The 23,253-nt window shown below is 44.1% G+C and overlaps 1 protein-coding gene across 1 annotated transcript in view; it reads left to right on the forward strand.

Moving 5' to 3' along the window:
• LOC111959508 (protein eva-1 homolog C) overlaps positions 1–23,253 on the forward strand; it is a 104,873-nt gene that overhangs the window by 31,591 nt on the left and 50,029 nt on the right. The window contains 1 exon segment of the mRNA XM_023981122.2: positions 8,030–8,253. Coding sequence (XP_023836890.2) covers positions 8,030–8,253 — 224 coding nt within the window.

The following is a 23,253-nucleotide window of genomic DNA, read 5'->3' on the forward strand; positions in this document are numbered from 1 at the left end:
ACAACAACAACAAAATCTGGGGAAATGATGCTTATCCCTTCAACTATCCCTTTAAAATGTATATTCGTTATTTTGTATGTGATTTTTGGGGCGGTAAAATGTTTCATAATGTTTGATACTGTGTGCTCTATGAAGTTGTTGCATGAGGAACATGCATTATTGATTGTTTTATTGAGTACTAGAGTCAACCATATGAGAAGATCTTACCCTGTTATCAGTGCTGCATTAATCCTCTGTAGCAGAGAACCCAGCAGAGTGTCTACTGCATAGGTTACTTTTGAGCTGAGTTCTCCAATGGGATACGGTGGCATCTTTCAAACAGAGGAGAAAGCCCTGAGTAGAGAGTAATCCCTAGCCTAGCAGGCAGACAGTGCAGTTAGAGAGACATCCCTCACTCCCTCCCTGCCTCCCCACCACACCACTGCTCATACCAGAGAGCACATCTCTCTATGCATTCCAGCTTGTAGCTGACACCTCTGCATAGTGGAGGGAGAGCCAGGGATTTTGCAATGTGTCCTGCTGTTGTTTGTTGAATTAGTTGATCATATTTGACTTTTTTACATTCGGACACACATATGTAGTCAACAATCTATGCACACCTCTCTCTTTCTTTCTCTCTCTCATACACACATCACACACACACACACACACACACACACACACACCACACCACACCGCAGGCAAGGGGATATATTGGCCTACACACACACTCTCTCCTCATACTTACTCTCTGAGCTGAATCATGAGGAAAGCATGGATTCAACATCTCTTTGGACCTGCTGTAGGACCGCATCTAATCAGTGAGTCCTGAACAGGAAGTCTCTGTGTGATGGGCCGGGGGGTAGGAACCCATGTTGACACAACACAGTGGTTTGTCCCTAATCTCAGCCCTACCTGACCCCTCTAACGCCAGGGTTAGGCCGCGGGGCCATCACATAACCGCAAATGAGGAACTAATTATCTCCTCGGGTTTTCAGCATTGTGATAGGCTTACGGGCATGGGAGATCACATGACGTAGTGGAAGCCCAATTACGGTTAATTCCTATCACATGACTTGGGGGTTATGACATGGTGTGTTATGAGGGGAAGCTACAACTCTGCACCAGCTATTTTAGGGCTGGTTGAGTTGTCATGCCCCATGCATATGATATGCCCAGACTACCTGCTTGTGTACACAATTCATGCATTATATATCTTGTGAATTGACSCGTAGTCATTTGCTTACCGGTATCCTGCAGATGACGGGATTGAGGATGTCGTTCCGTTGTATATGTAAATGGGGCTGGTTTATGAAGCTACCATGATGAGTAGTAGCCTTGCCTGAGAAGCTGAAGACTTGCCTTAGCTCCCACATCTAATGATTTTACCTCAGACTGCGAACACACACAGGATGTTGAGGTAAAGTCAAGTAAAGCCCTGGAATTTATGGGTGCAGGAGACCCGGAATCAAACCCAGTCTGTCGCACTGTATTTCTGTCTTGAGAATCTCATCTCATTCATAACCTCCTCTCCTTCCTCTCCTTCCTCACCCCACATAACCACCGTCATTCATAACCTCCTCTCCTTCCTCACCCCACATTAAACCACCGTCATTTCCATAACCTCCTCTCCGTTCCTCACCCCAACATAAACCCACCATCATTCATAACCTCCTCTCCTTCCTCTCCTTCCTCCCTCATCCCACATAACCACCATCATTCATAACCTCCTCTCCTTCCTCTCCTTCCTCACCCCACATAACCACCATCATTCATAACCTCCTCTCCTTCCTCWCCTTCCTCAACCCACATAACCACCATCATTCATAACCTCCTCTCCTTCCTCTCCTTCCTCACCCCACATAGCCACCATCAGACATAACCTTCTCTCCTTCCTCTCCTTCCTTCGTCCGGGTTAGAGTTTGGCTGGGGTAGGCCGTCATTGAAAATAAGATTATTTTTTTATTTTTTTATCTAGAGAAGGAGTTAGGATGGCCCCAAATGAAAAAGGAGAGAGAGATGTGTGTCTGTGTTTTCCCCCTGGTGGCATTGTCCAGGCTGTCCCTCAGGGCGACGCATGTCATTGGCTACCTGGTTTACACAGGTGTCTTAACCCCGCCTGATTGTTAGTCGTGAAAGGGGGCGTCAATCAACAGGTGGAGGGTTAACAGAGGAGGGTGGAACAATACGTACAAAAAGTGGAAAAGTGCTCCGGGGGCGTTTATGAGATAATCTGTTTGCTTTTACCCACAATCCCACAGGACAAGATGAAGGAAGGTGTTGCAGTGTGTTTTGTGGCTCAGAAACAGTTGCTTCAGGAACAAGTAAAAAACGGTTTAGTTAGTAACCCACCGCTTCACCTTTGAGAAAGTCCTTTACCAGTTGTCAAAACTGCTTGAAATGACTAAATTGCATCCAGTTCCGGTTACAAACTGTTTGCAAATGCAAAGGTGTAATTTCAACTAGATTTACCTGCTGGGTTGTTGGATAAAGTCTGGATATTTCTTGTTAGTGTTTGTGTGACTTGTCCTTTATCGTTTCAATCCTCTGTTTGTCCCTCTCCCTTGTCCCTCACATGCTTGGTAGTTGCCACAGTTTCCATGTGGCACCCAGCTCAGTGGCTGGAGGGGTATAGGGCTGGCAGTGCACATATGCTCTATCATGGTCTTGGCCTGGGTCCAAAACAAGGCCTAATACTCAGTCCAAATAGACCTGTCTTATGCTCAGTGGGCAAAACCGGTTGCAATAACATCAGACTGACGTCCTGGTCAGGTTGTAGTCTGAATGTAAAAGGACGTTTTTTTAGACTGTTTTAGCATCCAGAATAAGACGCCTTTACCTGGTTGTATCAGTCACTTAAACAAGACAACAATCACGATATGACGTCTTTCCAGGCGCCGTGATTTCTTCATGGAGAACTCTGTTCAATAGGTCTTTATTTTCCCTGAAGGGCTAAAAGACGWCTTTAAATGGTTGTAATCTGACATTGTATATCAGAAAAATGATGTCCCTTGACAACTTTTGCCCGCTGGGTAACTGTGGAGAAGAATGAGTTCAGTGTAAGGTTGGTGTTCGTTGCCACGGCAGCCACCCTGGTTGTGTTGTTGTTTTGTGTGTGTGGTCCTGTCAGGGGAAATGCCAAGTTCACCCACTCTGGAATGCAGCAGACAGGGCTATGCCAGCAGAGGTGTGTGTTTGTGAAGTACTTAGTTCCAGTGTGTGCACTTCAGACCAGGCTAACTTAGCTTTTGCGTTTTATGATCCAAAGAGGTCGATCTATACCTGACTCTGCAAATCTCTCTGGCCTTAAAAAGGCATTCGCCCATTAAAGCTTAAGTAAGCTTACTTAATAGTTAAAAGCATTGAAGTCAATTTTCCTGCTTTCATTTTTGAGAGAGGCCAGTGTCAATAGAACAGCGAAAGAACAGAGGCTGCCTGGGCGCCACTGTTGTCTATATTCCGTGACTTATGTCCCGTGTTGACTCTTTCAGCTATCAGAGTTTCATGACCACACTCTATGGATCTACTGCACTGTTAGAAGGTAACCATGGTAAAAAGGTGTTGTTGTGTGTGTGTGTTGTGTGTGGTGTGTGTGTGTGTGTGTGTGTGTGTGTGTGTGTGTGTGTGTTGTGTGTGTGTGTGTGTGTGTTGGTGTGTGTGTGTGTGTGTGTCACTGTGTATGGAAACAGTTCCTACTTCCTCTAATGTACTGTAGTGTTGCGAAGCACTCAACAGTGGAAACATTTGACATATTGATGTTCAGCTGGCTGAATCAAACTGGTCATTTTTTAAACTTAATTTTCAAGCAAAGTTTTGTACCAATGGATTGCTTACAGCCTTAAAATGGCTCCTTGTTTTGGGTAAAGACAATTTGATTTTATGAATTTTTTCACATGCGCCGAATGCAAAGGTGTAGACTTTACTGTGAAATGCTTACTTACGAGCCCTCTCCCAATAATGCAAAGTAAAACTTTTTTTTTAAGGTAATAGTAACACAATAAAATAACAATAACAAGATTATATACAAGGAGTACCAGTACCGAGTTATGTGCAGGGGTACGAGATAGTTGAGGTAATACAGTTGAAGTCGGAAGTTTAAATACACCTTACCCAAATACATTTCAACTCCGTTTTTCAATTTCTGACATTTAGTCCTAGTAAAAATCCCCTGTCTTAGGTCAGTTAGGATCACCACTTTATTTGAAGAATGTGAAATGTCAGAATAATAGTAGAGAGAATTATTTATTTCAGCTTTTATTTCTTTCATCACATTCCCGTGGGTCAGAAGTTTACATGCAATCAATTAGTTGGTAGCATTGCCTTTAAATTGTTTAACTTCTGTAAAATGTTTCGGTAGCCTTCCACAGCTTCCCACAATAAGTTGGGTGAATTTTGGCCATTTCTCCTGACAGAGCTGGTGTAACTGAGTCAGTTTGTACGCCTCTTTGCTTGCACACACTTTTTCAGTTCTGGCCACCAAATTTTCTATGGGATTGAGGTCAGGCTTTGTGATGGCCACTCCATATCTTGACTTAGTTGTCCTTAAGCCATTTGCCACAACAACAAATTTTTCTACCTCATAATGCCATCTATTTTGTGAAATGCACCAGTCCCTCCTGCAACAAAGCACCCTCACAACATGATGTCTGCCACCCCGTGCTTTACGGTTGGGATGGTGTTCTTCGGCTTGCAAGCCTCCCCTTTTTCCTCCAAACATAACGATGGTCATTATGGCCAAACAGTTCTATTTTTGTTTCATCAGACCAGAGGACATTTCTCCAAAAGTACGATCTTGCTCCCCATGTGCAGCTGCAAACCGTAGTCTGCTTTTTTTTATGTCGGTTTTGTAGCAGTGCTTCTTCCTTGCTGCGCGGCCTTTCAGTTATGTCGACATAGGACTCGTTTTACTGTGGATATAGATAGTTTTGTACCTGTTTCCTCCAGCATCTTCACAAGGTTCTTTGTGTTGTTCGGGATTGATTTTCCCTTTTCGCACCAAAGTACGTTCATCTCTAGGAGACAGAACGCGTCTCCTTCCTGAGCGGTATGATGGCTGCATGGTCCCATGGTGTTTATACTTGCATACTATTGTTTGTACAGATGAACGTGGTACCTTGTGGAGTCTACAATTTTTATCTGAGGTCTTGGCTGAGTTCTTTTGATTTTCCCATGATGTCAAGCAAAGAGGCACTGAGTTTGAAGGTAGGCCTCTGAAATACATCCACAGGTACACCTCCAATTGACTCAAATGATTTTAATTAGCCTATCAGAAGCTTCTAAAGCCATTACATAATTTTCTGGAATTTTTCAAGCTGTTTAAAGGCACAGTCAACTTAGTGTATGTAAACTTCTGACCCACTGGAATTGTGATACAGTGAATTATAAGTGAAATAATCTGTCTGTAAACAATTGTTGGAAAAATTACTTGTGTCATGCACAAAGTAGATGTCCTAACCGACTTGTCGAATCTATAGTTTGTTAACAAGAAATTTGTGGAGTGGTTGAAAAAATAGTTTTAATGACTCCAACCTAAGTTTACGTAAACTTCCGACTTCAACTGTATGTACATGTAGGTAGGGGTAAAGGTGACTAGGCAATCAAGGTAGATAATAAACAGAGTAGCAGCAGCTTGTGTGTGGCGTCAATCTGCATGTGTGTGTGTCTTCTGTATGTTAGCGTATGTAGTGTGTGGGCATGTGTGCTTTGGATTGTCAGTGTAGGATGTGTGATTGTGTGGGTAGAGTCCAGTGAGTGTGCATAGATCCAGTGCAAGCGAGTGGCTGACTTGGGTGGCTGGAGTCTTGACAATTTTTAGGGTCTATCTCTGACACCGTCTGGTATACATGTCTTGGATGGCTGGGAGCTTGGCCCCAGTGATGTACTGGGCCGTATGACCTACCCTCTGTCGCGCCTTATTGGTTGCCATACCAAGCGGTGATGCATCCAGTCAAGATGCTCTCAATGGTGCAGCTGTAGAGCTTTTTGAGGATCTGAGGGCATATGTCAAATCGTTTTATTCCATCATGCATGTTATAGGTTTCGTTAACAGTAATTTGTCATAAGCTGACGCGAACAGTCATGACTGCTTATGACTGCTTATGATAGATGATAAGGTCATTGGTATGATAGTTTTATCTAGCCCTTATGGTCGATGGGTTCAAGTAAAGTGGAACATGGGTTTCAAACCTTATTATGGCACAGGGCCTGTATTGAAAACACTTCCCTACTGCCAATAGGCCGATTTCTGTTCCAAATGGCACCCTATTCCCTATACAGGGCACTACTTTGACCAGAGCCCAATGGAACCCTATTTCCCATATAGGGCACTACTTTCGACCAGAGCTCTATGGAACCCTATTCCCCATTTAGGGCACTGCTTTTGACCAGAGCTCCTTGGGACCTGGTCAACAGTAGTGCAATATTCAGAGAATAGAGTATCACTTGAGACGCAGCCTCTGTTTATCTTGACAACTTTTGTCCTGAATGTTCCTCTGCCAGCTGTCAATCATTTGGCTGAATAGTTTCACAAAGAAGGAGGAAAAAAGACACCATATGACAAAGCAGTGCTCCCTCTTTTATCTCCGCTCTCCTTCTCGCAGGCAGGAATGTTAATGGTGCTGGTTCTTTGTGATGGGGTTCAGCTCTCCTGACTGACTGACTGACTGACTGACTGACTGACTGACTGACTGACTGACTGACTGACTGACTGACTGACTGACAGGCTGGGGGCTCACAATGACAGAGAATGTTGGCTAACACCGTAATTAGCTATAGCATTCAAAGAGACAGTCTAGACCTGTGAGGTTTCAAGTAAAATAACATTACAAGTGTTTTATGATTGTTTCCCAATAGGCCTATTTATGTATTTTTTTTAAATACACTTTTTAAATATGGAATGCATTTCAAAACATGGTGGTTGGCTAACTGACACCTAGTCCGAGAAGAGACTCACTAACGCTAACAAACAAAGGGCTTACCGATGGAGACAGGGTGAGACAAACTCAGGGTTAGCAGACTTAGCACTAGCGCTGGTTAGCTTAGCGAGGGCTTTAGCTCAAGCCTAGGAAGCTCAGATAGCTTTAAATGCTGGGTCTGTTCTTTAGATATGCCTGGAGGCTAACAATGCTAACAGCTAATGACGCTAGGGCCAGGACTTTTAGCGTCTGTGTAGTGTTGTGGTATTCTAGGCCCGGAGCCATGGTTTTTGATATGGTTAAGTGAAGGCAGTCGTTTTGTCAGGGCTTGTTGATGTGTAACATGACTAATGGACCATGGAAACAGGGGGCTCTTCCACAGAAGCTTCCTACTATCTAGACACAAAACCACCTACGCGACCATATTGGCGCTGCCTCCCTTGACAGGGTGTGTCTGTGTTAACGAACAAAAACAAAATATAGCGCAGATAAGACAACACGCTAGCTCTCTCAATATGACATCATCACCATGAAATGAGGGATTAAATTAAAGGAAGGGGGAGAGTGTTTCTTCCGAGGTGGTCCAACCCAGGCAAGACAAAGCAAAGCTTGCCAGGCTGTGTGTGTGATTGGCATTGCTGATTGCCTTATTATCCAGTATGTGTTTTGTTCCTCTTTGATGCCAATTGACTGAGATAGAACTGCTGCAGCTGTGTGCCACACATTCTAAGTAAAAGTCTTTCAGGATTCAACACACCCATGGCTTTGTCCATTTGAACATCCTGGGGACTGTGTGTGTGTGTTTCTTTACACTGGGGAGGTGGAGGAGTGAAATGTCTCCTATTCAGATAATCTTTGTTTTGTAGTGAATGGTCTCCTATTCATCGTGTCTTTTGTTTGGAGTATGATTTTAGGCTTTGCATTCCAGATTGTCTTTAATGCAGTCACACTGCACTGAGGATCAGATCTCACAACACCTGTAGAAGTGATTAGCATCTCAGGAAATACACATTGACATGATCTAGCAATCTGCTGAAAAGATGACCCGGAACACCGCTTGAGAGTTGATGGACTGTAAATAGGTGTTGGAGTGCAGCTGTTTTCGTGGTAACCATGGTGTTTTTCTTATCTCCTAGGTTACCTATCCAAAGTGTTGAGGAACTACACCGAGCAGGCTTGTGACGGCGACTTCCTGTCGGTCCGCTGCCCGCCCCGCACCACCATCACCGTCCAATCGGCTTTCTACGGCAGGAAAGGCCCCTCCCACCCCCAGCAGTGCCCGTCCTACCCGAGATACACCCTTGTAGGGACACACCCACTGGAGGATGACACGTATTGTTACATGTCCACTGCACTACAGGTAACCATACACACCCCATGTACTTTAATGCTTCTCTCTGCCACTAGTACAGTAACGACAGTCATTCCATAATGCTCATCTTCTGGTTTCGACATTTGTCCAGGTTGTGTTTCCCAAAAGCCTCTTATCAAAATGGCTCATTATTTTTCTCTCTGGGAAACAATACTTTCTTCTCCTCTTTAGTCAGATCAGGGCCCATATCCATAAAGCATCTCAGAAAAGGACTGCTGATTTAGGATCACTTTTAGCTATTAGATCACAATGAACAGGAATGGAAGGACAGGGAGAACCAGATCCTATTTTTTTATTTAACTAGGCAAGTCAGTTAAGAACAAATTCTTATTTACAATGACGGCCTAGAAACAGTGGGTTAACTGCCTTGTTCAGGGGCAGAACGACAGATTTTTACCTTGTCAGCTCGGGGATTCGATCTAGCAACCTTCCGGTTAATGGCCCAACACTCTAACCACTAGGCTACCTGCCTCTAACCACTAGGCTACCTGCTCTAGCCACTAGGCTACCTGCTCTAACCACTAGGCTACCTCCTAACACTAGGGCTACCTGCTCTAACCACTAGGTACCTACCTCTAACCACTAGGCTATCTACCTCTAACCACTAGGCTACTGCTCTAAGCCCTAGGCTACCTGCCTCTAGCCACTAGGCTACCTGCCTCTAGCCACTAGGCTACCTGCCTCTAGCCACTAGGCTACCTGCCTAACGCACTGCTACTGCCTAACCACTAGGCTACCTGCTCTAACCACTAGGCTACCTGCTCTAACCACTAGGCTACCTGCTCTAACCACTAGGCTACCTGCTCTAACCACTAGGCTATTACCTGCTCTCAAACTAGGCTACCTGCTCTAACCACTAGGCTACTCCTACCTCTAATACTAGGCTACCTGCTCTAGCCACTAGGCTACCTGCCCTAGCCACTAGCTACCTGCCTCTAGCCACTAGGCTACCTGCCTCTAGCCACTAGGCTACTGCTCTAACCACTAGCTACCTGCTCTAACCACTAGGCTACCTGCCTCTAACACTAGGCTACCTCTCTAAACATAGGCTACCTGCTCTAACCACTAGGCTTACCTGCTCTAACCACTAGGCTACCTACCTCTAACCACTAGGCTACCTGCTCTAGCCACTAGGCCTACCTGCCTCTAGCCACTAGGCCCTACCTGCCTCTAGCCACTAAGGCTACCTGCTCTACCACTAGGCTACCTGCCTAACCACTAGGCTACCTGCTCTAACCACTAGGCTACCTGCTCTAACCACTAGCTACCTACTCTAACCACTAGGCTACCTACCCTTAACCACTAGGCTATCTGCTCTACCTAAACCCACTTAGGCACCGTGGCTTCTAAGACCCCTAGTGGGCTGCTCAGCATAGGCTAGGCAGGGCCTTCTAAAGCGCCACCTCTAAGGGTGGCTAGAGGCAGGTAAGCCTAGTGGCTCTATAGCACTGGCCCAAGTGTAGCCTAGCCCATACTGAGGTGGTTAGAGGTAGGTACCTGCGCGTAGTCTAAGCTACACTGGTTAGAGGGGTGGCCTATCGTCGTGTTGATGCGCCAGCTAGTTCAGCAACCCTATGCTTTAAAAGCAAGGTCGTCCTAGGTGGTTAGAAGCAGGTCATAAGACTCTGCCTACTACTAATCTGCCGTTGCTAGAAAATTAAGAAGAACCGAGCAAAAAGGCTCAGAGTAGCCCTAGTGGTAAGAAGGCGACATACGACTAGGCTAGTGGTTAGCTAACCGGCTTCTACACCATGTGTAGTCTTTAGTTCGCTAGAAGGCCCATGCGTAGAAGTACTAGCTCTGCCTCTAAGAGCCAGCGTAGAGCTACCAGGCTCTATAGTAGCGCCTCACTAAGGCAGGTAGCTACCTGAGCTCTAACCAACTCATGCAGTAGAGGCTATAGCCCTATGGGTTATCTAGACCGTAACTAGTGCCCCTAGTGGTTAGAGCGTAGGTAAGCCCTAGTGGTTAGAGGTAGGTAGCTTGTTGGTTAGAGCAGGTAGCCTCTACCGACCTCGTAACCAAGAAGGCCTATAACAACTGGCGTCTTAGCAGCCACCTAAAGTGGGTTAGGGACTACCGTGCGCGCACAGGCCAGACTATAGGCCCTATCTACCGTCCGGCTCCTTAGCCCACTTTAGAGAGGCTTCACCTGCCTACTGACGCCACTATGGACTAGTGGCTAGATGCTCGCTAGGATACAGCCAACTACGGTAGTGGGCTACTAACCCTGCTTTCTACGGCAGCTAGGGTCACCTACCCCTACCTATAGATGGCTAGACCACGCAGGTAGGCTACCTGCTCTAACCACTAGGCTACCTGCTCTAACCACTAGGCTATCTGCTTCTAAGCGGCTACAGCCTTAGTAGGGCTCCTACGAGGTGCTCTAAGGTAGCCCACTTAGGAAAGTGGCTTACCTGTAATCAGTCAGTAGCCACCTAGCTGTGTATAGGAGCTACGTCTGCCTCTAGCCACTAGGCTCCACTGCCTCTAGCAAGCGCATCTAGGCTAAACACGTGCCCTCATGTTAGTTACCAAGCTAAGGCCTAAGCCGTACCTAGCTCTAACCACTAGGTATACGCCTTGCGGTTAGTAACTGAGCCAAACTAGGTAAGCCTTCCACTGACGTAGGTTTCAAGCCAGCGTCCAGGGGTCTAGCCCTGACTTAAGGCCTGACGTTAAGAAAGGGCCAGCTACCGTAGTCCTAGCGTCGGCTCTAGAGACCAGGCCTACCTCCAGGGTGGCTAAGAAGCACATCATGAGTAATCCACACGCCAGTGCTAGGGCTCAGGTAGCGTACCCTAAGCTCGGTATACCAACTGAGGCTACGCTAGCCTAGTGTATTGCACATCTGAGTAGCTAGACTAGGCTATAGCGCGTTTAGGCACGCTACGTAAGTACTAGCACTGAGTGGTTAGAGCAAGTAAAGTAGTGTTAGAGCAGGTAGTCCTATTATGTTTAGAGCCAGGTAAGCCTAAGTGGTCTTGACAGATGGTAGCCTCACGTGGTATACTGACAGTCAGGTAGCCTAGTGGTTAGCAGCAGATATGCCTAGTGGTTAGAGAGCAGCTCTAAGTCCCTGCTCTAACCACTTAGGGCTTAAGACGCGCATGGCGTTATGCTACCTACGCGACGTGATGTAAGAGGCAGGCTAGACCCTCTGCTACTAATGGGCATCCAAGCTAAGGCAGGTAAGCATGGAATCTGCGCGTAGACCCCACTAGGAGCTACCCCATGCGTTCTATAGCCTAGTAGGACTAGACTAAGAGCGGTAGCACTATCCTGCACGACCACTCAGGATAGCCTGGCCTCTAGCCACTGTTAAGGGCTAGGTACCTGCTCTAACACGGACTAGGGCTATCACTGCGTCCTAACCCATCAGTAGGGCTACCTGCTCTAAGCCACTAGCTACTACGTCTGAGTACACACATGCCCTAGGTCTAGCCTGCTGTAGAGAGCACTATGCGATCTCTGGCATCGTACTAGTGGTATCACACGAGTAGGCAGGTCGCTACCTCATGCTCTAACCCACTATGCTACCTGCTCTAACCACTAGGCTACCTGCTCTAACCACTATGCTACCTGCCGCCCCATCTTAGATCAGTACTCTGTGATGCTTTTTGAATACAGACCCAGGCCTTTGAAACAGTAGCTATAATGCTCTGGGGATTTCAGAGAAGGTTGCACCCTTCTCTCTTTCTCATGTATCCCCCCCCCCCTTCTGGATCCTCATTCACTCATCTACCACATCCCTCCCTCCATCTCAACAGAGCCTGTCGTTGTTTGGCACCTAAAGCCGTCTGAGAAACTTCCAGAAAGAGAAAAGCCTCCACACAACAAGGGTTAAAACCCAGCCAATGCCAATGCCAATGCCGCCACCGCTGATTGCGTAACGCTTTGTGTGAGAATGTTTTCCGGCAAGTGACACACTTTAAGGAGAAGGCATGGAGAGGCAGGCCCAGCCAGCCCTACTACACAAAGCCGTTTCATTGAGTCTTTGCCACGACATCCCCATCTTAAATTGATTGGGGGTGCAACGAATAGACTGAAGGCCTCCTTTTGTGTGGGGSGTACACACACACACCCACTCCTGTCCTTTCAGAGTTCTGTTGCCCTCGTCTCCCTCCCACTTTATCTCAAAATAGCTGAATGACGATCATGAGCGCTAAGCTTCAGATCTAGAGATGGTGCCCAAATGAGAGAAACCAACCCAGAGGCCCTCAGTTGCAATCACTTGGTACTAGAGTGTAGCAACTTTGCTCAATGCAACTCTTGTCTGTTCCAACAACGTCTCGAAAGAAACAATTGATGTGATGGTAGCGGTTTTAATCCCGATTTCAAAATCTTTAATATAAAGAGCTTTGAAGACAGGTAGATACGAAGTCACAAGCTTTTTTAGGACTACATGGGGGGTATAGGCTGCTGTACTTTTTCCCATATCCTATCCCTGGCCATTATGTCTCCTTAATGACGCGTGACGACATGACATAAATGTCAGCGTGCTTGAGATTTATGATCTGGCAGCATACGGCAGTAGCACACATATACCAGAAGAACTCTGGGAGGTTGTCTTCTACACACCAGAACACTGGGGGGTTGTCTTCTACACACCAGAACACTGGGAGGTTGTCTTCTACACACCAGAACNTACACACCAGAACACTGGGAGGTTGTCTTCTACACACCAGAACACTGGGAGGTTGTCTTCTACACACCAGAACTCTGGGAGGTTGTCTTCTACACGCCAGGAGACGTCTTCAAAACGTCTCTTTTTGTTTTAATGGAAGTCATTGCTCGTTTGCCAACTTTGCCCAGAAAAAGGCACCGATCTACTGGTCACAACTCCCACTTCCACACGCAATCATAAATGGGCGCCGCCCAGCATAAAGGTGGCATACGTCAATAGTGTGATGCATTCTGGTAAAAAATTACAGAAACAAAATAATTTTTAATAATTTTTCTATTCACATCTAGGAAATGGGAATTTGGTCAGGGAGGGAGGGAGGGAGGTAGAATTCCTTGTTGTGGAATGTAGTAGAATGTTACTCAGAAAAGAAGGAAAGGTGTGAAGGATTCTTCATGCATCCCATCCCAAACATTTCGGAACAGTTCATATGCATATGTTATGACGACATTTTGTGACGTTTTAGTCTTTGGCATGGGTTTCTTCGGCTGTTCACGCTCACAATTTTTTGTAGGAGGCAAGCCTGTTGTCGATAGGCGAAATCTCTGTTGTTTCGTCTGTGATTGGTCAACAGTAGGGATTCTTCAATGAAGTGTTTGTTGTCATTTAATGAGAGACAAATCCTTTTCATGCAAATTTCTTCACTTGAGAAATACTTCACCAGACATCTTAGTTCGATGTATTATTGACAGATTTCTTGAGTTACCTTAGATTAATTAGACTATTTTGAGGCAGACTGGCAATGACGTCTCAAGATGGACAAACGGTACTATTGCTGCTTGTTTTTCAAGTGAAAGTCTTTTAAGGGAGTTTGCGAGCACAATCGTTCAGCTAGGCAAAGCATGCTGACGCCTTAAGACTGTGAAATCTGAGCTATGGAAGAAATGCCAGGAAGCTGGAGTGTAGAACTGTTCCCATGGCCTGGGAGGAGAAGGAGATGTCAGGAAGCTGGAGTGTAGAACTGTTCCCATGGCCTGGGAGGAGAAAGAGATGCCAGGAAGCTGGAGTGTAGAACTGTTCCCATGGCCTGGGAGGAGAAGGAGATGCCAGGAAGCTGGAGTGTAGAACTGTTCCCATGGCCTGCGGAGGAGAAGGAGATGTCAGAAGCTGGAGTGCTAGAACTGTTTCCCATGGCTGGGAGGAGAAGGAGATGCCGGAGCTGGAGTGTAGAACTGTTCCATGGCCTGGGAGGAGAAGGAAGATGCCAGGAAGATGGATGTAGAACTGTTCCCATGGCCGGGAGGAGAAGGAGATGCAGGAAGCTGGAGTGTAGAATGTTCATGGCCTGGGAGAGGGGATGGGTTAAGGGTGTTTGAAGTGGTTTTGGCTCTCATTGTGGTGTCCGCGCTATCGGTTTGGATATCACTTGTGACTCAAAAGTCTCCTCTCTCTGTCCTTCAAGCCTACTTACGTCTCTGTCTCAGCTTGGTAGAAAATGTTGGTGGGACTTCGAGAATGTTCATGTGGCAGGGTGGAGGCTGTCAGTCTTAGGTCAGTCACATGCTGGAATACTAGACTGGTCTCAAGGTATACTCAGGGTGACGCTGCTGTGTTGTCAATGGGATCACTGTTACTTGTTTCTGGATACAACAGATAGACAACCCAAAGTAGCAGCGAGAAGGAGTGGGAAAGATCGGTTAGGATTGGTAGCATAAACAATGGCATTGGCACTAGTTCAGATCTTGTCATACACAGAGGGGTCATGAGTTACTGACTCAGTAGTTCTCTGAGTTGATTTGACTTGCATTTGCTTGACTTGACTCTCTTATCTATGGTAAAATTGTAGCGGTGCACAAGACAAGCACTTAGAGTCTTGCATGTAATGATGCGGTGATTTATGCACAACACTACTCAGCATCAATACTGACATACATGTGTTTTCATGCTAGCACACGTCAGTGATCATCTACTATAGGTATCGATAGCACTCTCATTCACATCGACACACACACATATCAGCAGACAAAACTCGCAAACACTACAAACAGACCATAACTCGCTAACACATCCATCTCACTCACACAACTTCAATAACACACACACACACATCTACACACTCTCCCACCAGCACTACGCACACTCACACCTCAAGCAATCTCCTAAGGTGTAGCACGAATGAACTAAGAGTGCTTCCACTATGTGTTGTGGATAGCGGAGGTCAGCACGTTTTCACTACTAATCAGTGTGATATTAACTCGATTGTGTGATGTGGTGAATAGGTTGTCGGACTGTAAGATTATCGGCTGCCATAGATACTTAGGGAGTAGGGCAGTCTGGCATACTACATTACGGATTAGGGACAGGCGAGCTCTGACATGGGTGGTCACATTCACCTCTAGGTGACCTTCAGCTACTCACATATGTTCAATACATAATGCAGCATTTATAGATAATACATGACTTGATCAAGCATGTTGTTGATTTATTCTTTGTCATAAAATAACTCATGGAAATTGAGACAGGTTTTGCGCGTAGATTATGAGGGGGGGTGTGGGGGGATCATGAGGTACACTTCAAGGTTGTTGTTCTCTAGAGTAGCTAAGAAATAACGGAGATGTCGTCGGCTCTAAGTCTTAAGGAGCCATACGATAGTCCTATCTTAGCTACAACAGATAGGGGAGATGGTTGGGTGGTAGATTGCAATCGCTGCGTAAAGTGTGGAGGATAGTGGTTGGGGGCCGTAGGAGAGTTGACGACTCGCGAGGGTGGTTGGGTGGAGGCAGACATAGCGAGGGAGGGCCGGAGGTCGAGACTGGAGGAGCTGGCATGGTGACTAGGCGAGAGGCGGTCGCGACGCGCATGCTCGGAGAGTGTGGGGGGAGAGGGCGCTTTATGGAAAATATCGGGAGTTAGAAATAGGTGTGGATGAACTAGTTTGGGGAGTTGGAGTTCAGGAAGTCTGCAATGCGTAAGAGATCGATCCCTTCGTCGTAGAGCTTACCACTAGAGGGCAATAGGAGCTCGGGATAAGGGAGATTTTGAAGTAATGTGGAGGACTGTGGAGATTGCATTCTTTCTCATCGATAACAGCTCCGCTCTAGTCTTGTTATGCTTCTCGTTCTGCTTTCTTCTCTAGTAATCTCACCTCTGGCTTTCTGGTGCGGCATATACCGCTGCCTTCTGTCACTCTCAGCTACCTTTCGCTTTCACTGTGCTCAGGTGGACATCGCTTTCTGTATGCTTCCTATGCCTCTAGTACTCGTGCGATGCTTTTTCATCAAACACTCCACGCGAGAGCTTTCAGGTTCTCATGCGAGACACGACGTCGGCTCATTTTTGTCATGTGTCGCTATGAAGTCTGTGCAGTTTATCAGTCGATCAGCATGAACGGAAATGTTAGTGTGTATCTCTGGTGTCTCACGGTCGAGGCGGTCAGATGCGCAGGGATAGTCTAGATGATGTAAGCTAGAAGGTGGGGGCCACTCTTGGCGCCAGATCGAGGTAGATAAGGTGACACAGAAAGTGAGACAGTTAGCGAAAGAGACGAGTTCCGAATGGATTTTCGAGACCTACCCTATAACAGAGTCATCGCATATGGGTCGGTTGTGAGGGTCTTTGGACACGAGACAGATGAAGACTGGCTCTCGTGATGTTAGCAAAATATAGAGATACATCTCGGGCGAGTTGGGTAGTGGCTAGTGCTGGAGATGTAGTACGCGATTTTGCCAACACTCGCGATATTCAGGCTTGTAGGCTAGGATGTGGAGAAGTTTAGCACAACTCGGTCAGCTCTAATGTGGCTACGTGTAGAGAAGGCTGTGGCGACGCTACTGGGTGATAGTTAGACTACTCGCTGGGCATGTATGAGAGATTGGGATAAGGGCATTTACACCACTGGTAAGTGCACTATGTGATGACGCAAACGGTCGCAGATATAAACAGACAATGTAGTCTTTCGTGTGCTCTGTATAGGCCACAAGGAGTACACACTCGGTATATTCGCGTCTCAGAAGAAGAGAAGAGGATTAATCCACTTGGTTTTTTCATTTTGGCTCTTGATGACGCACAGGCGATATTTATCATTCACATGCGCAGTAATGGAGGTAGGTGCTGCTGGAGCAGTTAGACGGAGAATTAGACTACTCTCTTCCGTGCTATGCTGTCTGACGTCACCTTGTCCTGTCTGGAGCAGGTTATGTGGAATAGTTGGAGAGAGCAACGAGTGCGTATTATGGGACATGCCGAGACGGAGGAAGGAGAAGAGGCGCTTTATACAATCACTGGAGTGATTAAAGCTTGGCTCACGTAGGCACGTGAGAAGGAGAGGCTGAAGTGAATGACTTAGAGCACACTGGAGATGATAATCTGGCTGTGCTGGGCTGATGAAGGGAGTAGATTGTGATGGATTTTAGACATTTGCACACTTGGGATATTATCTCTTTATTTCTCATGTGAGGCATATCTCGGATTAGTAAGGTGGATATGCAGACAGCCACTAGGGCTCACCTCTCAGTCTAGTAGGCTCCTACAATCGACGAGGACAAGAAAGCGTGAGTTGATCTTATGTCTTTCAATAGCGCGAATAACATATATATATGACACCGGGTTACATAGCTCCAACTTGGCAGACTCTGGAATATTGAGATGGTATGAAGAGTTGAATTCTGCGTCAATATGTAAAGCTCAGAAGATCATAGCTAGATCGAAATGGTTATGACATGGTATGCTTTTTCTCTTAACGAGTAGTCTTGGGTTCATTGAACACCCGGGTTGAAACATGGGAATATCTGGTGCAGAATTACATTAGTTTTGTCTACTGAGCATATATGTAACATGCTCTTATACAGCTGGAACATTCTGTAATGGGTTATTCATGATACAAGATCTCGTGTTTTTCTTTGCTAGAGATAGAGGGATATTACAATAGATAAAATCTGGGTGTTTATATGGGAATGCCAAACTAATAGTATGTTTATATGTCAATGGCTTGTTTCAAACATTTGTATTTTAAACTTTTAAACTGTAACCAGCTAAATACAGAGAGCGTGCTGGCTGATGAATAAATCACAGGAAAATCTGAAAAAGTCTGAAAAATAGAGATTATTTATGCAGAAAAATGGTGGACACGCCTTTCTATTTCAGAGTCCTTTTTCTATTTGTAGCATGCGTGTCAATTGTTTCTGCTTCAGACGCTTGTTATCGTCCAGAGGCGTGTTACACGTCTCAGTCAAGCTTGTCAGTTGTTGCAAGGGTAACAATGTATTGTTGAACGCTGAAACTACAGAACAGTCCTACACCGGGTTATTTCTTGGCTGTTGGCTTTCTGTTCTTTAAGCTTATTGGATAGGGAACAAGGGAACGGAGGAGCTTCACTTGTGTCTGTTTTCCATAGAATGTGAAACCATCCGTATCCATTCTCCTGCCTGGACTCACTGTGGCAACTATCTCCTGATTTCAAGGTTGTGCTAAGAGTCTATTATCATAATTGTCTCCAGCTGTTTCAAGCTTTGGCCACATTAGCTATGATAATGATAATAAATTGGTGGTGTTTAATTTGTGCTATTTCATAATGTAAAGTATGTGTTTACGCATGTGATTTATTATAAAATTATTTTTTTTGGGTGCTATATCAATCTGGTTGAGACCGTGGAGAGTGGGGTATAGATTATCATCGGCGACATGGGAATTAGGGTTAAGTGCTTGCTGCAAGGGCAGATCAAAATATTTTTCACATGTTGGCTGGGATTTTGAACTATCAATACTTTCGGTTACTGGCCAATGCTCTAAGCGGTCAGGCTACCTGCACCTGCGGCGGTGGATTGCAGAAAGATTGTAGACTATAGTTTTACTTCATCACAAAGTTGAAAGTGATTCTGAGAGAGTTTGTATTACTGAATGAAGTTAATCTAATAGTAAACATTAGTAGACTGGTGTTTGTGGAGGGAGAATAGTGGTATTAGCGGCCTTTTTAGTGTAGACAGATTACTGCACGAGCTCCTTTTACATTTAACGTATTTAGAAGACGCTCTTATCCCGAGCGGCTTACGTAGTGGTGTGCTTTACTTTTCAATTCGTACTGGTCCTGTGGGAATGAACACAACCCTGGCGTTGCAAGTACATGCTCTACCCAACTGAGCACACGGGACCACCATGCTCTCTATTGCTTCAACTGGTTAAAGTGGCTTATCAACTGTTGGATGAGTATATAGGCTGTTTGTATTCTGACTGATGCTTATGCCAAGATCCACATGAAGTCATCATTATCTCTATGGGGGATTTAGTGCAAAATGATTGAATTCTGATTTAATTGAATCTCGGTTTTTCAAAGTTGGCCTTTAAATGCTATTTTCTGAATGTCTACTAATCTACTTACCAAGTATTGATTACTCTGCAAAGGTTTATCAAATATATGAGAGAGCTTCAGAAGTAGATGAATGTTACTGAGATACTTATCTTAGGGTCAGTTTTAGCATATTTCTCTTTAATGGTAGGATTGGGACGGGTTATGTCTACGCTGAGCATCGTGGTTCATTAGTCAAGCAACGGAAATATGGCTGAAACAGGGAGGGACTAACTGGCTACTGTCAATGAAAATTCAAATTTTAAGTCATTTTGGAACATTATAAAAATTTTCCGTTAAATGTCTTAATGAATATGACCTTGTCAATGTTTGTTTCTCTGTTTACTGTCTACCTAAACTTTGCCTCTCAGGATCTGTTACATCAGCTGGCTTGCATCAGTATTCTAAACAACTTCACTTTTTAAAGTTTTGTGAATTTAGGGAACTTGGTTTTTGACAGTGGGTTGATTTTAACTTTTCATATTGTTAGTGCTTGGCTCTGGCATATCTGATGTTGGTCACGCCTGGTTCTTGGTTTATGTTCTTATACAGAACCATATTTTAATATGGACTGGTTCTATGCTTTATCAAAAGAAGGTAACAACTATATTGGTAGAATAGCAGTGGTGTTTATAAGTGCTTCATTCAGCATATGATAGGTTTTGATGGAGTATCGCTAAAGTTTGGTTGCGTTTTATTTTTACATCCAAAGGTTATCTAAGACTCTAAGTTGGTAACGTGTATCACACAGAGTAGAGACATTCTCTATCTAGCTGTTGTCCTCATTGGGTATGTTTCATTAAGGTCTTACTACATACAGATATACAAATTAAATAGTGCATACTCTACTGAAATGTAGAGAACATGTATGGTGCTTTTTATTTTTGAAGAAACCAAACGAGAGATGTTCCAGTTAGTGTTTGTTATATGAGAGCAAGGAAAATGTAATAATTGTTAATTGTTCTAATAAAACTGTAAAATAACTTAACCTGTATTTAATCTTCGTGGTTCTTGTCCGCCACTCTTACACATTTCCTCTCTGGGGATCAATAAAAGTATTTTATTAACATCTTTAGGTTTTATTTTAACTCACCTCTCATCCATTTTCTACGAACAATTCATTGCTAGGGAAAGGAGTAAATTCGTCAGTTATACAACTGAATGCTTCAACTGAAATGTGTTTTGGCATTTCACTAACGCTCTGCATCAGAGAGATGCGGGGGGCCTGCTTATAACATACATCTTGGCCGGGAACGTGGGTTACTGCTTGCTCGGGCAGAACAATAGCTTTTTACCTTGTAGCTCGCTACCTATATGTCAATGGAATGAAAATACTGTCTTGGAAATTATATCAATAAGTTATCAAGTTCATATATAATATATTAAGAAGGAGGACCGGCACTCTTTCATATATTAATTAAAATGCTTTATTGGTAATGGCATGTTCAAAAGACATAAAGGCATTTTAATCAATTATATGAAAGAGTGTTGGTCCTTTCTTTTGATGACAATTACCCTTTTACAAGAGCAACTTCTGTTACAAATGTTACTATGTGTAATTAGTAGGTCCTTCTCTTTCTACTATATAATATATTAACTTGGAACAGTGATATGTGACACATTGCATTCCAAGTTTCTGGGAATGTGGCTGTATAAAAACAATAACACATGCATAACACCAAACTGCTCTATCAAGCTTCTAATGTTTTAGAAAATATTTTTTTGTGAATTATACATTTTCAGGTTTTATAGCAACTGTTAGGACTGTGAGTTTGAGGGTGGGGGAGAAAGCATACAGTAACTTCTAGGTAAGAGGGACGGGGGGAAACTTCCTTAGGAAACAAGGTTGGGACAGAGGAACAGATGATAGCTAGATCAGTACATCTGATAATCACAAGGCTACAAGACTCCGGAGCAGAGGGTGAAGAAGGGACGAAAACACCGATTTTATGTAGATAAAATGAAACCCTTCAGGTGTTTTTACATGTGCAAGGTAAAGTTGTGAGGTATTTCAAGTCTTCTGTTTCACTAACTCTGGCCTCTGGAACATTTTGGACGACTGTTTTTATACATATTCCTATTTTTAATGGTCACTGCAGCCTTTTTAATATATATTAAACTGGGAAATCAAGTTTTTGACTGCATTGGCCTTTAAAAAAAATACTGGGCCGTGACTCGAGTCAGATTATAATGTAAACAGACAAGAGTCTATACAAATACATCTATACGGAGAGAGAGAGATTATTACTGCTTTTCAAATAAGACTCAAGTGATGTCTGAAATGGTTGAGAAAATGGACGAAAGAGGAAATTCTGTCACATAAATATTCTGTATGGTTTGTTTGGAGTATGTTATTATCCTCAGAAAGACATTCAGGCATATACAATTGTTACAAATTTAGAAACTTTAAGATGTCCACAAAATAATATACTACTGTTGGCAGATGCTTTGGCAATTTATTCATATGACTTTTATGCTATAGTAAATATCACAAGAATTAACTCACAATCAAGTCAGATACTAAATACTCAAACCTTATCAGCCATCAGAGACTGAGAAGTGAATTCAGGGCGCAATTTGTTTACAGCGAGATCAGCAAGCAGCTCTACAATGCTCTAGACTACAGATGAAGATAACAAATAGCATTTAGTCACACAGGCTGAGCAGGGGTTCATGACACATGATAAAGCATGATTTGACAATTTAAGTTATAAATAAAAATAAGGGAGGCTTAAGAAAGTTATTACATCTTATGATGCCTTATAGTGGTTATAAAGCTTATTTTCAAAGTATTTCTACTGAGTTTTGTCAATGTAACACACTGGTAAGAGGTACAGTATATCGCTCAAACTCCCTGGGATAAGAGACCTGTGTGTCTGACTGCATACCTGTTGTTGGTGTTGTGTTGTAGTAGTGCATTGTAAAAACTGTTCTGCAGTTTGTGATATAATTAGAAAATTTAGACTTGTGAATTTGATTTTACAAATTACATATGTAATATAACCGAGTTTGATACCGAGCAAAGATAGAGTTGGTAACTCTCGAAAACCAAGTTAGAGGGTGATCTTCCCTTCTAATATTTGGTTGATTGAAGGTTGTGGTTTGAACGAGATACATATCGCTTGATTTGGATGAATACATTACTAGGATTTATAGGACCATCTTGAGGTGATATGGACAGAGTGGAGGGGTAATATATTATTTTTTTTTTGTTGAATCGTTAGTATTTATTGTTTTAAATATAAATTTCAAATTAAATCATACAACCATCAGACATCACTAATAGTGATATTCTTTTTCTGAAATAAACTAAAAAAGCCATTAAAAGTAGTGAGAGCGTCCAATTGACCTCAGCTAAGCCCCGCCCAATGTTTGAGACCAATCGAGCGCTCCAGTGGGTAACAACGTGTGAGTCTGACATCCACGGAAAAGCTCACGTTTAAGTCATTCTCTCGATATTATCTGGTTTCAAGAGCACTCTCATGAGTGTACAGGGCGATAACTGAGGATTTTACGAACGCTCAACACCCGTTGAATATGGCCGTGTCAGTAAACGTCGGCAAAAAAGAGCGTAATTATTTTTAGCTTGCGCAGTTACAGTCAGTCAACGCTCTGGATAACATGAAGCCTAAAGCTCTGCTAGGGGAGTGAATGGTCAGAGTGAATTTGTTCTCGTTTGTGGCTGGAAGGTAATAGCAGCTAGGGCAGAACACTCGAGAACCCTACTTCTCGGCCGAGTTGTCAGTGTCGCTCTGAACGCAGGAGAACGAACGCTATGAATTTACGAATTGAAATTGCATGCTCTTGAATTTATCATTTCTGAGAGACTCTGAAGCGACTTGCGCACCCTGATTGAATTTACGACGCACACTAAATCACCTGAAAGCCGTGAGGGCTTAGGCAACAGGGGTTTTTCTTCAAAAGTATGTTTAAATGGCTATCATTGAATAGTGCATTGAATAGGAGTTTATTTGCTATTGACTCTGATTTGCAGAGAAATTGATGGAGTTATTTTTCAAATCGA

Source organism: Salvelinus sp. IW2-2015, linkage group LG36 (genome assembly GCF_002910315.2).
Source record: "Salvelinus sp. IW2-2015 linkage group LG36, ASM291031v2, whole genome shotgun sequence".
Taxonomy (NCBI): domain Eukaryota; kingdom Metazoa; phylum Chordata; class Actinopteri; order Salmoniformes; family Salmonidae; genus Salvelinus; species Salvelinus sp. IW2-2015.